Raw genomic sequence first — 18267 nt, forward strand, 5'->3', positions numbered from 1 at the left:
ATGTATTCTATAAAAGATACTGTCCCACTCCTCATCAGAAATCTCCCTTTCCAGTTCCCTTTCCCATCTCAACTGTCCCTTAGATTTGGGCGGGCGCCCCTCTCCCTGTAAAAGTCTGTAGAGCTCTGAAATTATTTGTTTATTATCCTTCTTCATCAAGAGCCATTTCTCAAACGCTGTTAACGGTCTGTCTATTAATGCCCTGTTAGCCGGCAACAGGGCCCAGTGCCGGATCTGATAGTACAGCATCCTATCCGCCTCTGTCAAACCGTAGGCCTCTCTCATCTGGTCAAAGGGAATCACCCATTGCTCGTCAAAAATGCTCCCCACCCTTTTACAGCCTCCCTCATACCAGCGTCTCAATTCCTTCCCTCGTAGCCCCGGTTCAAAGTCAGGATTCGCACCAATGGGGGTCATCGGAGATGGAAACGTCGTCAAACCCAACCGGCTGGCCACCGCATCCCATATGCGTAACGTCGCTTCCATAATCGGGGAGGAGTAAAGTCCCCCCGCCCTGTGCCGACGCCGGAGCCAGGGCTCCTTCCATATATGAGAGCCCGCCACCACCTGGTCCATAAAGCACCAATGTTTATCGGTAAGTGGGCGACTCCACTCTAGTAAGAAACGCAGCTGTGTCGCCTGATAATATCGCAAAAGGCAGGGAACCGCAAGCCCCCCCTCCCCCTTGGAGCGAAACAGGACTCGCCGCGAGAGCCGCGCCGGACGCCCCTCCCAGATAAATCTCATTACCGCTGCTTGAAGAGTCGCTATCGTCCGGGGAGGTGGGGTCAGGAGGAGCGCCTGGAAAACATCCAGTATACACGGCAAAACTGTCATCTTTACCACTGCCACTCTGCCCAGCCAGGACAATTTTAGTCTCCCCCAAGCCTCCAGGTCCCGCTTCACTTCCCGAACTAACTTCGTGTAGTTCAAGCTCGCCGTCTTTACAGCAGAAGGTGCCAGATCAATCCCCAAGTAAGGAAGCCGCGAGGATGACCAAAGAAAGGGGTAGTGGGCCCTCAACACCTCCTCATTCTCTGGGCTTAGAAATCGACCAAGGACCTGGGACTTCTGCATATTCTCCCGGAATCCTGAGACCCGACCAAACTCATCAAGTATCTCCATAAGCTCCGGCAGGGATGTCGCGGGCTCCGCTAGGGTAAGGATCACATCATCTGAATATAAGGTGATGAGATGAAGATCGCCACCAAACTATATGCCATAGACTGAGGAGCTATCCCGCAGGCGCTGCGCCAGGGGCTCCATGTATAGCACAAACAAGAGAGGGGAAAGCGGGCACCCTTGTCTCGTTCCTCGCTTGATTGGGAACGGCAAGGAAAGTGTACCATTGACGCGTGCCGCAGCCCTTGGGGACTGGTAGATACAACAAATCCACGCCATGAAACTGGGGCCCAGTCCGAACCGCTCCAACACTTTAAAAAGATACGGCCAATGAACCCTATCGAACGCCTTCTCCGCATCTATAGAAAGGAAGAGTGCTTCTCGGCGAGAACGATCCGTTTTGTCTAGCAAATGGAGCAGCCGCTTCGTATTGTCACTGCACTGGCGATGCGGAATGAAACCCGCCTGATCTGGGTCCACGAGACCCGACATGTAGAGATTAAGGCGATGGGCGAGTATACCTGTAAATAGTTTAGCATCTACATTCAGGAGCGAAATTGGCCTATATGAAGCGCACTCCTCTGGGTCCTTTCCTGTCTTATGTTTAACTGAAATGGTCGCGTCGAGCATACTGGGCGCTAGGGTTCCCGACTCCTGGAAGGAATTAAAGAGCCGCACTAAAAGCGGCACGAGTTCCATACAGAAGGTCTTGTAAAAGAGTGCCGTAAAACCGTTGGGACCCGGGGATTTCCCCACCTTTAGGCACAAGATCGCCGATATGACCTCTTCCGCCCTTATCGGTTGGTCCAACAAAGACGCCTCGCGCTCCCCAAGAGGGGTAATTGCTATGCCATACAAAAATGGGTCTAGAGCCACACCGCCCCGGTCATCCTCCGCATAGAGCCCCCCGGTAAAACTCCGCGAACGCTTCTGCAATCCGATCACTCGTTCTTGCTTCTATTCCAGATGGGGAACGGACCAACTTTATCGCCGACACCGCTCGCTGCGCACGCATCCAAAGCTTCCCACACCTGTTGCTTCCAATATAGTATTTATGTTTAAGATGTGCTATTGCATACTCCGCCCTGTCCCAGTCTGGGCGTTTCAGTTGTTGCTGCACCTTCTCCAGTTCCCTCCAGATTCTGGGCGCTCCAGTGGACTTGTGGGAGCGCTCCAATGCAGCCACCCTCTGCTCCAGCTCTGCCCTCTTCTCTTTTCTTGCCTTATTGTCTCTAGCCGACAGCACTATCACCTGCCCCCTCATCATCGCCTTCAAGGCCTCCCAGAGCGTCTCTAAACGGATGTTCCCATCGTCATTAAGACGCAGGTAGTCCATTATTGCACACCCGAGCGACTCCACCATTGCCCCACTCTGAAGCAGCGAGTCTCTAAAACGCCAGCCCGGAGTCCCCACCCGGGCCACCTCCACAGTGACCTCTACAGTAATAGGAGCATGGTCCGACAAGGCCCGAGGCTCAATCGTAGCCTCTCGAACTGGCAAAAAAAGCTCCTGCGATGCCAAAAAAAGGTCGAGCCGAGCATACGTCTTAGTCGCGGCTGAGTAAAAGGAGTAGTCCCTAAGCGTGGGGTGCATCTTTCTCCACACATCCTCCAAACCACACTCAGTCAGCCACTGGCGCCCCGCCACTGTCAACGCCCCGGTCTGCATCACCATGTTAAAATCTCTCCCCACCAAGATGGCGCCATCCGGCGAGTGTAGGATTGGGGAGACAGCCTGCCTCAGGAAGGCTTCCTGCTGAGTATTGGGAGCATACAAAGAAGCAACAGTAAAGAAAAAAGTCCCAAGCCTTATTCTGATAGCCAGAAGCCTCCCCTGTACCTCATGTATCTTGGCCACTACTTCCCCAGGAAAGGACCCAGAAAGCAATATGGCCACCCCAGCATGTTTCGTGGAAGCCGAAGACCAAAATTGTCTAGGGAACTGCTGTGAGCGCATACGATATATGTCCTTATGCAATAAGTGTGTCTCCTGTAGCAAGCAGATAGGGCTCCCAGATCTCTCAAGGCCTGATAGGATCGCCAGCCTCTTAGTCGGACTGTTGAGCCCGCGGACATTTAAGCTTATTCACTTAATAGTCATGCAGCCGGAGGGGAAAAGCGCTCAGAAGAGGAGGAGCCGCACAGGGGAACCCTAGACCAAGACAGCACCATGACCCTTCCGAACAGCAGGGCCAAATCGCTGCGTCACTCAATGACCAGGACCAGGGAAGCACACCAACAGAAAACTTTTAAGCACAACGGGTGATTGCAACAAACCAGTCCTCTCACACACATCTCCACAGAGGCAAAGTCTCAACAGAGCCGTAGAACCTCCCAAGTTCGTCAAGCCAAGTCCATAGCCTCCGCCGCCCAGGCCCCTCTTAGACAGCTGCAAGGCCCAATGCAACACGACCGGTAACTGTTCAGCTCTCCTCGGCCGCCACTCTCTTACGCACTGGTCCCAGCGGCCACGGTGCTCAGCGCCGACTGCCGTTCCGACATCTGTTCCACAGCCATAGGTCGGGGCTGCTTCCGCCGTCTCTCCTTCCATCGCCAACGCGGGCGGTCCTTATCAGCCAAGCCGAGATTCCCTCCCGGGTCTTGACTGTCACCCTCCAGGTGCAGGATCCGATATGCCTCTGATAGTGATTTCACCTGCCGGAGTTGATCCTCCCATCGGAAGACAAGGCGGAACCGATGGCCCCAAGAATAAGTCACATCATGTGCTCGCAGTTGCTCTGTGATGGGCTTAAATTCTCGCCTCCGCTGCAGAGTCCGAACCGAGAGGTTCTGGAACAGTTGGAGCGCATGGCCTTTGAAGTGTACCAGCGGGAGATTGCGAGCATTCTGCAATATGCTCTCCTTAAGTCCATTACTGTGTACACAGGCTAGAATGTCTGGCAGGCAATCACCGGCACCACCAGCACGGCCCACTCGATGGATCCAGCGTGATCTCCCTGGTCTCCTCCAGTCCAAGTATCGAGCAGAACAGCGCCACCACAAAGTCACCAGCCGGTAGTCCTCTAATGCGGATATTGTGCCTTCTTGAGCGGTTCTCCAAGTCCTCCACCGTTATTTGTAGGAGGTCCTGCTGCTCCCTAAGTCGGACAAACTCTTGTTGCAGGTCCGCCACTTCCTCACCGTGGGATATCTCACCGTCCTCCATCTGTGCAACCTGCTCTCCCAGAGATGTAACCTCCCCTTGCAACTCCTTCACCTCCTGAGAGATGTCCCTGCGGAGTTCCTGTATGTCGCTCCGGAGTGAATCGAAAAAGGAGGTAAGGAAGCCCTTCGTAACGGGGACCCCCTCTTCCTCCTACTTCTCGCCACGTGCCTCCGGGGACTTCACCGCTGGCGGGCCTTCAGCAGTACCTCCCGGCACCGGTCGTGCTCCAGCCAGCATTTCCCTGACTGACCGCTCCCGCTTCGACTTGGAGGCCGCCATCACTCCTGTTTCCCTTCTGCGACCACGCTACCACTCAGCCAGGGCCCCACTCGATCCCTTCTAGGAACCAGGCCTCACCGGGCCTCGCGCCTCCCCAGCCAGTGCCGTCCGACCGTCTCCGAACTCCAAATGGGCACACTCTATCCAGCTACAGCAGCGCACCAGTTGGGGCTACTACGGGCCGATCGCACCGTCGATCCACAGCCCAGCGCCATCACGCCTCCCCGGTCTCCTCTCCAGAGCCAGGGTCTCTCAGGGGCTTCCCGGCCCCTCCGCCACCTCGTCTGGGGCCTTCGTTGACCTGGATGCACAAGCAAAGCGGGCCCGCCAGCCCAGGGTGGCCGCCGGCGCTCGACTCCACACCGGGCCCCCGCCGCAGCACACTGCACAGTGTTTCCCCAGCCCCGTCTGAGGGATATGCCGCTGCTGCTCCCGTGACTGTGGGCCACCGATCCTGGGCCCACCAGGTGGCTCGGCCTCCAACGGGCCTCACTCACTGGTTTCCAGCGCGGGCCCAGGCCGCACGGCGCTGCGTCTCCGCCCTGCGCCGCTTCAGGCGCCTCTGTGCTCCACAGGTGCTTGCCTCTATCCTGAGGCCCTCCGGAGCCGCGATCGCCGGGGTCGCAAGGCTGCTTTCTGGGGCCCAGGCGGCGGAGCTCGGACAAAAACGTCCGCTCACACTGCCATCTTGGCCACGCCCAATGTTTCCCTTTAAAGAATAGCTTATGAAAGATTTTCCAAAAACAGATATTATCATTTGTAGCATTTGCTTGGACAAGTGAGACCTAGGCCTCTGCCTGAACTTCTTTTTTCCTGTTATACTAAGCCTGTGTATATAGTAGCCTATTTACCTGGATCAGTATTTTGTCCCTTAGTTTGGTGCACAGGAAATCCTTTAGTTTATTTAAGAGCAGATGTACATTTGTGATCAAACCAACCACATGTATTCCCTTTACTGCCTTTAACGGCTTTGATACATAATTGATTCAAAAACCTGAACTACAGGTGGAGGGTCAGGTAAGAGTTCAAGACAATACAAGAAATCTTTCATGTGTCCATTGGTTGAGGCAGACAATAAGGTGCAGGAGCTATCTCCTACCTATTGTATCCTAATCACATTCAGTCTTATCCCTTCAGTCTTCCTAACTCTTTTCGGTAGAGGTTCTTGTTGCACACAAAGCTCTAAAGTTACAACCATGTTGTTGTGATCACTCATAAAATTAGGCCTAACCTCAAAAACAACAATTGTCATAAAAGGAATTGAGGAGACTGAAATAAAGTCAATAACACCCCTGCCAATGAATGTCTGTACAAAAGTCAAACTACCAGAACAAACGATAGCCAACAGCAAGTTTTATCTAACTAGTACCAAGTTTAACGAATCACCATAATAATTATATACAAAATGAGATTGTCCTTCAACCTGCAGATCCACCATACAACAGATCTCTTTAGGGCCAAGTGTTCATTATGTAATCTTAAAATTCACAGCCCAAAGAAAATCTCGGTATACCTGTATACCAAGATAGTAAGAACTGATCCAATCCCTTCTGTGTTGAGCCAAATATATCACTGTAGAAGTTAATAATAACCAAATCTAGGTTCATAAGTGTTGTCTGCAAGACACAACACCACAAACTAATAATAAGGGAAGTTAAGTGACCAGCCCTCCTTTTTCCCTGTCTGCAGGGGATGGGATTGTGGGCATCAGATTAGATAGAAACCCCTGTATGTGAGAACTTTCTAATGCCCATGTTTCCTGGAGGCAAACAATCTGAAACTGAATAATAAAACTGACACAGTCTGGGCACTTTATTCTGTTTGAAATACCAGTAACATTCCAAGAGATAATTATTGGATTAGAATGTCAGGGTGACTCCTTACAGTGCTTGTGGATTGCCTGTTTAACACAACAAACTTCAGTTTTTTGTTTGAGGATCTGAATTGTCTACTTTGGAGGTGGAGTCTATCTCTTTCCTGCCGCTCAAGAGTCAATCACACTCATTTAGAGATTCTAGGTGCGCAATCCTGTTAAATACGGCTAACATTAAGCAGAACGGGCTTGCTTCTGTTTAATGTTACTGGCTTATCATTCTCCCCGGGAGTCCTAGAGCCCCCCCTTTTCTTTAAAAGAACTGTCAGGCTTCCCAGGTTTATGTGTGAGTAGCTCTTCAACTACTCACACAGACCTGGGAACCCTGACAGTTCTGAGTAAACTAATAATCATGAATGAAGGGACAATTTCCCAATAATTGGTAATGACGAGCCAGGAAGTCAGAAACCCATATGGCAAGATGCTAAAGGAAATATTGATTTATACATTTTCATGACATGCTAGTATTAACCTGGGGGCAAATGCTAACTTCAGAGGTCCTATGTGTTCCTTGTACAGTACGTATGATTTCATTAAATATAAGAATGTGTCCCTAGCAGTTGGAGGCAATTATTTGACTGTTTTCTTTAATTAACGTTAATGATCATGATTACATTGGGTAATAGTAACCACTGTTGTTTGCAGGGCTAATAAACAGCAGAAGTGAGGTATGTTGCACAAAATTAAAAAATGTAATGATTATTATATGTGTGACATTGTAAAAAGGGTATTTTCTTTTTAGGATTTGTTCTCATGCATATGCAAAGTATTTTCATACAGAACTGTGAGATAATGGATTATGACCAGCAAACTCCCTCAGTTCCCTTTTGATTGTATACCGCCTGTTTTTTGCAACGCTGCTGTGAGTGATGTTTCTTAATGAAGGCTCACCCACTGCCACTGTAAGCTTCTGTCAAAATGCTTTTGAGCTATATCTGCCAGTGCCTGCCTTTTAAAGTAAGATCTACTTCTGCACAGTTAGGGTACAGGGTGTGCATGAGGCGCAAGGAACATTCGCATTTAACTCTGCTTTTATCTGCATGCTGATAGCCCTATCACGGACAGGACACAGAATAAACTGGTCATGGCCAATGCGGGCCTTAACATTTATTTAGGAAGCTAAAATGAAATGCCTCTTCCTTTTATTCTACAGTGTATATTCAGAGTTCTTAAATATATTTCACTTTGAATGAAAACTGTTTAAAATATAATTCTGAAATGATTCAGAGTAGAAAAACCATTGATGTGACTTTCTCTATATTTCTCTAAGTAATGAATACATATAACATGTACGTTGATGCATTTAGAATTTTGTGATGGTTCCCTAAGACAGCCCTAATGACATTTGAGTTTTGAACATCCACAGTGAAGTATGTTGATTACTTTGCTGGCACACTAGCAGTTCAAAGATTTTTTCGTAGGCAACAGGCTCATTTTAGCTGACTACCCTTCTCCTGGAGGAGGAAGGAGGTGGGGAGGAATTTAAATCCATGACTATATTCCACTATCTGACAAGCGTGAGCTTGTCTGTCATACAAGGACAAAGGAAAAGCATGCAAAAGGCTGGCCTGGTTTGTAGTGGGTACAACAGGTACTTATACCTTACACCAGGTCCAGTTATCCCTTATTAGTGTATGTAGTCAGTGTCTAGAAGCCAAGCTCTCTAGTGGTAGTGTGGATGAGCAACCAAGGCCTAACTAGGAGACATGCAAAGCTCATGCAATATCACTACAGTCAGTCAGTACTTACACACACAAACAAAAATACTCAGTGGTACAAAAGAAAGGTACTTTATTTTGGTGACACACTTGCCAAAAATACTATAGAGACTATACTCCCTAAGGAGGTAAGTAAAATACACAATATATACACTAGTATCCAAAAACAGCTAAGTAAACAGTTAGAAAACAGTGCAAATAGTGAAAATCATAATAGTTAGAAATGGGCCTGGGGGAACACAACCATATACTAAAAAAGTGGAATGCGAATGTCGGTTTCCCACTTAGGCAAGTGCAGTGTGTAGAGGGTCGCTGGGAGTATTAGAAAACACCAAAACACTAACAGAACCCACCCCAGACTCCAAGAAAGTAGGAGTAAAACACAGGAACTTTCCTAGAACACACAAGAAAACGAAAAAGAAGATAGTGCAAGAACCAGAAGAGACTGCAATTCACCAACGATGGATTACTGAACCTGAAGACCTTTGGAAGAAGGGGACCAAGTCCAAGAAACACTGAAGAATCCAGGGAGAACAGGAGCCCCTGCTAACACGGATGAAGGTGCAAAAGAAGAACCACCAGTGAAGAACAACAGTCAGTACTGCACCCAAGAAGATGGATGTGGGTTCCTGGTTTGTGCAGATGATGTCCCACAGCGGATGGATGATTGCAGTCTGGTTTGCGTCGATGGATTCCACCAACAAGCCTTGGCACACGCAAAGCTCACAGTTAGCGGAAAATGGTGCTGTCTGGGACCAGGAGGGATCTTGTGGCCTCTACCCAGGCGGAGGAGACAGAGGGGGCTCTCAGCAACTCCGAGAGCCCTCAGAAGACGAGGCAGCGCGCACAGGAGTCCCACAGCACAGGGACAAAGAAGGCGCAAATGAAGGCCCTTGCAGCACGACACAAAGAGATCCCACGCCGCCAGAGAACAACTCAGGAAGCTGTGCGTCGCAGGAAGGAGTGCTGGGGGCCGGAGCTGTGCTGTGCACGAAGAACTTTATGGAAGGTCACACACAAGCCTTGGCAACTGCAAATCACGTGGTGCATGGAGGTACTGTCTTGCGTGGGGAAGCAAGCTCTTACCTCCACCAAAGTTGGACAGCTGGACGTCTGGACCGTCGGGACCACTTCAGTCCACCACCTGTGTTGCTGGATCCATGCACTTCTTCAGGAGAAGGGACCCAAGCCACCGGTCGTCGCTGAAGAGGGGTGCCTGCTGAAGTAGGGAAGTGACTCCTTCACTTCAAGGGAGATTCCTTTGTTCTTCTGGTGCAGGCTGAAGAGAGGCAGTCCTTGAGGATGCACGACCTGGAAACAGTTGCAGTTGCTGGCAGAAGCTGAAGATAAAATGTTGCAGAAGTCGTCTTTGCTTCCTTGTTGCAGTTTGTAGAGTTCCTGGAGGGTCCAGATACAGTTCTGTCAGTCAGAAGGTGAAGTAAAGGGTGGACAGGATTCCTGCTGAAGTCTTGCAATCCGAATCTGAGGAAACACCCAGATGAGAGACCATAAATAGCCATGAAAGGGGAACTGGGCAGCTACACAGGTAAGCACCTATCAGGGGAGGGCTCTCGTGTCACCTGCTGGCACTGGCCACTCAGATGCTCCCAGAGTGCCCTGGCAACTTGGAATCCAAGATCGCAAAACCCGGGGACACTCTGGAGGAGCTCTGAGCACCACCTCTGGGGTGGTAATGGACAGGGGAGTGGTCACTCCCCTTTCCTTTTTCCAGTTTTGCACCAGAGTTGAGACTGCAGGTCCCTGAACCAGTGTATACTGGATTATGTAAGGAGGGCACCATATGTGCCCTTCAAAGCATTTCCAGAGGCTCTGGGAGGCTACCCCTCCCCTGCCTGTAACACCTATTTCCAAAGGGAGAGGATGTAACACCCCTCTCCCAAAGGAAATCCTTTGTTTCTGCCTTCCCGAACTTGAGCGCCTTGAGTAACAGGAGGACAGAAACCTGTCTGTGAGGTGCCAGCAGCTGGGGCTGCCTGGAAAACCTCAGAAGGCTGGTATGGCTCTACTGGGGGTCCACTCTCGAGCCCCCAGAGTGCATGGAATTATACAACCAATGCCAGAATCAGCATTGGGGTATAATACCAAGATGTTAGACACCTTACATGACCATATTCAGAGCTACCATTGTGAAGCTGGATATAGGTATTGACCTATGTCCAGTGCGCACATAAAAAGGCATCCCCACACTCACACAGTCTGGGAAAATGGTCCTGGACGATGTGGGGGCACCTCTGCTAGTGCAGGGGTGCCCTCACACACAGGTACTTTGCACTAACTTAACTCTAACCAGTCATTATGACCACATTTGCATCCAGGGGCTCTTAACTCTCTGGAACTCCCCACCTCCATGCCAGACCCTATGGCAGCTGTGCTGGTGCCCAGTCATGGCACCACTCAGGTGCATCCTAAGGGGGCCCTCAAGAAAGAGAAGGACGTGTAGGCAGCAGGTGCAGCCCATTGTGGTACAGTGGCTAGTCAGTTGGTACCCACTCCAGAGGGAGGGCACCTTCCGCAGAATACTGGAGGTGTGCTAGAGATTTCAGTTTGGCATTGTCACTCCAACCTACAGAGGGCTTTGCCAAATCAGACTCCTATTTGGTGCACTGTGAGTCTGCTAGCTTGAGTTGGAACACTTTGAGGTCCCCTAAGAAGTGCTGGTTTGCCAGGGACCAGTTCAGCTTTTGACATCATCCCCTAAGCTGAATAAGGTGGTAGAAGGCAGTTTGTACTTGCATGTTGCTTGGTGGCCTGTCAAATTTCACAGACAGATCTGTTGGGTTCTTAGTTGGTTTCCAGCATGACTGCTTGGAGACAGGGTAGTTGGCTGAGGCTAGGGTATGTCCCCTGAGCCCTCCACAGTGCTCAGAAGCTCTCTCATGTAACCAAGTGAGGCTTGATAGTCCCTGGATGAGGATTATAGACCCTGTTTTGAGGATAGGATGGCCAGGGTTCTTTGACACTGCAGTCCTCATCACCTGTCACAAACATGATGCACTCTTCATCACCGAAACATTACTCACATCCTTGCACATCCTAGATGTCCTTCTACCCATGTGCTACAGCATCCAGACCATGGTCATAACAAGGGAGGAGGTCCCACTGTCATTCAAATGTCCTCCTGGACCATGGGCAAACAAGAAACACTCAACTTCTTAGAGCTCTCTGCAACAAAGTCCACTACTTCCAACCTCATCTAAAGCCATCCTGAATAAAACAACGACTTCACAGATGATTCCCCACATCCATCCTACATGCCCATAACATCATCTTCAACCTCCCAGATTACTGAAGCATGAAAAATACAAAGAGCTACACTTTTCAACCTCATTACTAAACTCAATGTGGTACAGATTTTCACCCAATCCACACACTCCAAATGCCACATGCTGGACCTTCTTTGCTCAACATCCCCAGTGACCCAAAGCAGGTCTCTCATATTTCTAGACTCGGCCTGCCACCTTTTCGACTACATCACCCTTCTTAGCATCCAACCAACATGTCAAAGTCAACCCAAAAGAGAAGAATAAACCTTCAGATCCTTCAATGATGTCTCAACAGGCAATTTCAAGCTCAAAGTCATCTCTTGTACTTCCCTTTCCAACTCTGAAGTGGAGAGGACACCCTTTTGAATAACATCACCACATTGCTGGAAAACCCTGTGAAGATTCACACTCCAACTAAAACATATAGGTAAAAACTGGCACTTCTCTGGTGCTCCAAAGACGTCACAAACAGCAAGGACTCCATCTCCAGGCAGGAAAGAAAAATAGAACCCCGGTGAACTCAAGCTACTGTCTATCCACACCACACACAGACAAGTCACGACTCCAGCCAAAGTCAACCAACACCATCTATGAAGCTGCCAATAGAAGTCAATCAATCTTTTCTAAAGGTTCAAGCACTGCATCAACCTCCTGATTGACCCTCCTGTCCCACACTCCACAGATTACAGCAATGCCATCAACCACTTGGTAAATGAAAAAATGAAGCTACAACAGCACATCAGCAACATCAAACCTGATTCTTCACAGACGCCCATCGTACTGCATCTCACACTCATTTTTGAAACCCCTTTCTCTGAAAGACATCACCGACACCCTCATCTTCTTTAAAGCCACTGCCTATTAAGATACTATCTTAACCTCATCTGGCGTTAAAAAAATCTCATACGAGGATGGATGGATTTTACTGATGTCAATATTGTTCCTGGTGAGGTATGATGTGTAGTAATAAACAATTTAGCACTCTTCAGCTGTCTTAAAGTCAACATAACACTGAGTCCCACCAGGAGCTAGATCATACTCTACATGTTGCCAGGCAGCTTCTGCCACATCCAACTGATACTAACAGAATTCCAAGCTGGTACGCTATACATCACTGGCAGTGCAGACATCGGGCACAAAAATAAGACGTCAGACACATTGACCACAGAGGAAAACACTAAGATAATTGGTAAAAAACTTGTGAAAAGTCTCAGCCCTTGGCAGTCACCTGGTCTGCATTCAAGCCTATTCATTTTTTATGAGCAAAGTTACTTGACACAAGGTACCACTCTGTGCATTTCAGACTTCCCCATCTCTAATAAAATGCTCCAGCTCGAACTGCCATTACAATAGCCCTCTGTAAGGCAAAACAAGCAACTCCAGACCAGTTTCTGCCTACTTCGGCATCATCAGGCTGCTTGGATTCTATGGCACAATAAGCACTGGAACCACATCCGGGAAAACCGTCTCACTTAGGGAGCTAGGGAGCACTGCAGAAAACACAAAGGTGAATGGTGGAGTTCTGGCAAAAAATTGTGAGTCACTGGCAATTTCTCTGGATTGTATTCGTAGTCATTGTTTTTTTGCCCATGTTCTAACTAAAAACAGCACTAAGCAGGCAAGGACAAAGTACAGCACAATTCACTGATATCAGAAATGCATTTAGTATTGGTTAGCTGAGATAAACAAACTATTTTTAACTTGTTAATAAATACAATATTTGTAAAAGGAAAATCGCTTAAACATGGCGATCATTTAAATTGCAGAAAAACACTCAAATTAGTACTTTATATGAAACGTATTATTAGGATAATACCATTCAGGTTAATGATTGCCTGGTAAAAGTGAGTTAGTGTGTTACTGAAGATTCAGAGAGATACAGAAGGAAATGATGTGCTCCAAACTAACAAACCTCTGTAATGTAACGGTTGTTACTGTTATTGAAGTTGAAGGAAGTTCCTCGAAATTCACGCCCAGTGTTCTAAAAAAGGTTAACAACAGAGAAAATAACAATATATCATATTTACAATGTTCTAACAATTTACTTTGTAGCATTCAGGTCAAGCCACAATATTTTACCCTTGGGTATATTTTAGTTTTCAAATGGCAAGGAGTAGTATGTATAGTAACAGTCTCACTCATTAATTTGGGGGTAAATTCATAAATAGGTGAGATTGCCTCTCCTTCCAGGAAATCCTTTGTATGTTCTTTTGTAAGGAGAATAAAGTAAATCACGAACAACTGTATTACAAATCCATTTAAATATTCTACATTCAAAGAAAGAGTAAATTTCATTTAAAATCAGAATTTAAGGTGAATTTCTCTGTAAATGGTATTGAAAAGGTAGTGAGTATGTTCCAGTGCTCCAATTTTTAAACAGCCATCTCTGTGTCACTTTGCTGTTTTACTGTTATATCATTTGAAATGCAACTACTCTGTGTTAGAATGCCATATGTTTTATTCCCTGTCTATTTAATTTAAATACAGTACAGTACTTCACCAAAGTGCTTTACACAGCTAGAGAAAACGTCCATAATTAGATATGGTATAGCAATTCAAAACTATTTGTAAGAGAGGATGAGAAGAACGTCACCATAAAACAGGAACATGAAGATTTAACACTCTTGTTAATTTTTAAGATAAATATTATGCTGTAATACATTTGTATGAACAATAATATAAAGCAAAGAAGATTATACAAAATGGCAGTTAGCAAAATTGTAAATATCACATTACTTTTAAGTATGGCAGTTTTGCAATCTATACAAATTCACCATAGATTTTTTATTTAAGCAGAAAGAGTTCTACACAACCCAATGAAAATGTATAGTAACATATACATTATTAATGGGTAATCCCACAGACTGACAATTAAGGAGAACACTTTCAAATAGGCATAGAAGGCTGCGAGGGAATCAGTGGCCAGGAATGATCAGAGCAAATTGCTCATTAATTTGAGTGCATTAAGGACAAATGAGCAGAATCATGGGAAGTTACACAGAAGGAGGGCAGAAGTGATGTTAGAGGTGAGGAATGCATGCGGAATGCAGGAATACAAAGGAACCTGAAGAAGAGAAGGTAAATTCATTCATTCATCTAAAGACAAATTAGATAAAGCACAAGGGAAGATGGGAAGGGACAGATAGTCAGTACCGAGAGGTAAAAAAGGATTAATTATTACTGAAAAGGGAGAATGCAAAGAGAATGTAGGTTCAGAAATGACAGAGTGACTGGAGCAGGGAGATAGACTGGAGTCAAGCTGAGACTGAATAGCCATAGTCTACATTAAACAGGAAAAGGGAACCATTCGTACTATTCCCATTAGGAAATGTGATAACTGATATGATTTGACTAGTTCTAAAAGGTTCACTGAGGCCTATGTTCAGGAACAGAGCAGATGTATAGAAAGAAAAAATGAAGGAAACAAATTTATCAAAGATGACACCATGGTTAATATTTAAGGAAGTATTGGCAGAGCTGGTGGAAAAAGAAGGTAGCACAAGCAGTAAGCAAATTGATGGTTGAAGAGCTTTTAGGAAGTTTAAAAAATGTATATGAAGGCCATACAGTAGTATTTGGCCAAAGAAAAACAAAACTAGAAATAAATTAAACTTTAGAACTGCACAATGCACAACACAGTTTTAAGAAAAGCAAAACTCAAATGATGTGCACATATAAATAGATATTTTCAGAAAATGTTAATGCCAGAATTTTGAAGAGGGTCACGTCTGAACTTTATCTTCAGATGAAAACTACCGGTCAGATGCTGGCAGTGCATGGGAAGGTGCTAACAACTGTAAATCAGCCACAAACACTGAACTAGTAAAAAGCTACATTCGCTGAAGCAACGTTGAAAGAACAGAGTTTACTTTTTTGTGTGAACACACACAGAAACAAGTGTATTCAAGATGGAACTACCAAGGTGCCTAGAAATATATTTGTGAAGCTCCTTTTGGGAATCATCTAAGTGAAGAGCACAGCAGTGAATCATCACCAACTCTAGAATTGGAGAAGATTGCCTACATGAAAGCATGTCTAGAAGCTAGCCAATATTCTAGATCCTGCAGAAGTCTATTTTCGAAGCCCAAACAAAGGAAGCCACTGACTCTACAAAGGCAAAGTTGAGCTTTGTCAGAGCAAAATACAACGTTCTTCGGATGGTAGAAGTTAATCACAAGCCTAGACGCATATCCCAAAGGACAGCAACTTCTCTGAATGCATACGAGTTGAATTCTTGGGAAGAAGGGGCAGAATTCTCCTTTATCAGAGTTTGAATGCATGGGGGCTTATTTACAAGACCCATGGTGCAGGGCAGCGCAGCAAGTGACCTTGCTATGCTGCCCTGAACCACAGGGAAAGGGCAGAAATGTGCTGTATCTACAGGATACGGTGCATTTCTGTCCTCTTATCCCTGGGGCACAATGAGCTGCCTAGCGCTGACGCAGGCACCCCTGCACTATGGTGCAAGGATGCCTGCATCGCAGACAGGATTTCTTTGCTAGAAGGGACACCTTCCTGCACCAAAACAATCCATGGAGGCTTTTCTTTTTCCTCTTTCTATGTGTGCTGCAGAATGCAGCAGACATAGAAAGAGGTAAAAACGAGGAGAAATAAAAATGTTTCTTCTCGTTGCGCCTCCCCAGGGGAGGCATAAGATTTTGACGCATTCCCAGGTTTACAATGCCTTGTAAATCTGGGAATGTGTCAAAACCTATGGGTGTTGCATAGGAAAACCCACCGCAATGGGCATGGCACGCCTCCCTGATACAGTGTCAGGCAATGCAGCGACTAGCGCTGCATTGCCTGACACCATATCTACAAGGCCAGGAAAAACCACGCAAAGTGGCTTTCCGTAGCCTTGTAGAAATGGGCCTGCACTATGCGCCTCTAATGCATCACAAAAAGGGATGCATCTGTGGCAAATTGGACTGGTAAATAAGCCCCAAGGAGTAATAAGTCGTCCTGTAATTGAGTGAGGTTTGCTTATGGTCTCACCAAACCTATGAAACCTTCTATACAAGGCACGGCTCAGATTGTACACATAGTTGAGTGTGATATTTTCTGTAGTTAATCTCAGACTTAGAGTGCACAAGAATAACATTTTCATTATGGAGGCCTTTTGTTGATGTTTTCATTTTTGGGCTATGAGTTAATGACTTTCGGACTACCAAATGCTGCACTGAGGCCCGCTGAGATCGTCTGAGTAGTCTTCAAGTGGGCCTGTCTAGACTTTTGAGTTCTTTTTAATGTTATTCACTCAAAGATAATTTCACCTGAGCAAAGAAGCAAATTTATTTAGTAACGTATGATGTGCAGTTCAATGTTTAATGGTATGAAATGATGCTGGAAAGTCATTAGGGCTTTATTTCTGGTTGTCACCTATGTACATATATAGTTTGATTTTTTATTAAAGCATCTCATCACAAAAACTAACATATCCAGCTAAACATTCACTTCTGTATTGCAACTTTGATAATAATCTTAGACTATGTTCCAAATCTAGCTTTTAACACGTCCTTTGTGTTAAACATTGCCTGCTTATCCTCAGCTACCTGCAGAGTCAAGGCATGGGAGGCCACCCTTACGTCAGAACCTGAGAGCCCAGTGTGCTGGTTAGGATGGTTTGCCAGCAATCTTAGTTTGATATTGTTTATTGCACCTGCAACTTCACTTCATGAATCATTGAAAAAGCCTGTCACACTACAAGCTGCAGCATCTGGAAGTTTCCAGAAATATTAAGGGGTTCCAGCATGCTCCAATTGTGTTTTTATTCCTCTTCTTTCTTACGTCCTGCTCTCTCTCACTGTCTTTTTACCTTTGGCCCCTCTTCATCCTTCGACCCTGCTTAATTTCCATGTCTCTAACCTCTTACCCGCCTCCCAAGCTGCCGGCTCCGTGTCTCGCACTCCACTTCCCAGTCCTGCATCAATCCCTACCTCTATTTGTGCCCCCTCCTTCTTACGCCCAACCTGTTAACTCTTAGGGCTTCATTTACGAGGCGCTAGCAGCACAATGTGCCAATGGAGCGTAATTTTGTTTTTTATGCATTGGTGGGGCAGTGTGCCAGTCCATATTTACAAGGCCACGCAAAGCCACCTTGTGCGGCTTTTCATGACCTTTTAAATATGGATCCCTTTCACACATACTGCATGAAAGGGACCTTCCATGGGTGTTGCTTGGGGTGTTCCCACGCAAAATCCATGGAACCCGAAGGAATCTGATGCATTCCCAGATTTACAAGTCTGGGAATGCATCAGATTCCTACACCACATCAGAGGTGGTGTAAGAGTGACGAAACAGAGAGAAATATCTTTATTTCTCCCCCTTTTTTCCCCTTCCTATGTGTACATAGAAAGAGGAAAACACCTCTTGTGATTATTTTTATGCTGGAAGGTGTCACTTCCTGTAGAAAAAACAATCATCCCCATAATGCAGGCACCATTGCACCACGGTGCATGGGTGCCAGTTCTGGCACATGGCAGGAATTTGTGTGCCAGCACAGAGGGAGAGGACAAAAATGCACTGTATCTAGCCAATTGCAAAGGCCTGCTTTTCTCACAAAAAGTGCACTCTTTTTTGTCGAAAGATCACACATCTCCGACAAACCATATATTTTGAGTGCTTTCTTTGTGATTCATGAATTTATCATAATTCTTATCATTCTTATACTTTTCTTCTTGCCTTCAGCGTTAAGCCTGTCTAACTCTGTTTTAACTTAGCCTTGTTTGTGTATTCGGTAAGGGTAATCATAACGTCTCAGAATTATTTATTTGACAATTGCTAACTTGCACCACAAGTGCACAGTCAGCTGTATTAGCACAATAA

The 18267-nt window shown here is 46.4% G+C and overlaps 1 protein-coding gene across 4 annotated transcripts in view; it reads right to left on the minus strand.

Annotated features, from left to right (window-relative positions):
• The window catches only part of PPP1R9A (protein phosphatase 1 regulatory subunit 9A), a 718476-nt gene that overhangs the window by 280647 nt on the left and 419562 nt on the right, over positions 1 to 18267 (minus strand). For 2 of the 4 annotated variants that reach the window (XM_069211750.1, XM_069211749.1), the window contains exon 7: positions 13355 to 13423. The exons of the other annotated variants lie outside the window; for them this stretch is intronic. In XM_069211750.1, the coding sequence (XP_069067851.1) occupies positions 13355 to 13423 (69 nt within the window). The remainder of the gene's footprint in view (positions 1 to 13354; positions 13424 to 18267) is intronic. 4 annotated transcript variants of the gene reach the window in all.

This window comes from Pleurodeles waltl, chromosome 10 (assembly GCF_031143425.1).
Source record: "Pleurodeles waltl isolate 20211129_DDA chromosome 10, aPleWal1.hap1.20221129, whole genome shotgun sequence".
Classification (NCBI taxonomy): domain Eukaryota; kingdom Metazoa; phylum Chordata; class Amphibia; order Caudata; family Salamandridae; genus Pleurodeles; species Pleurodeles waltl.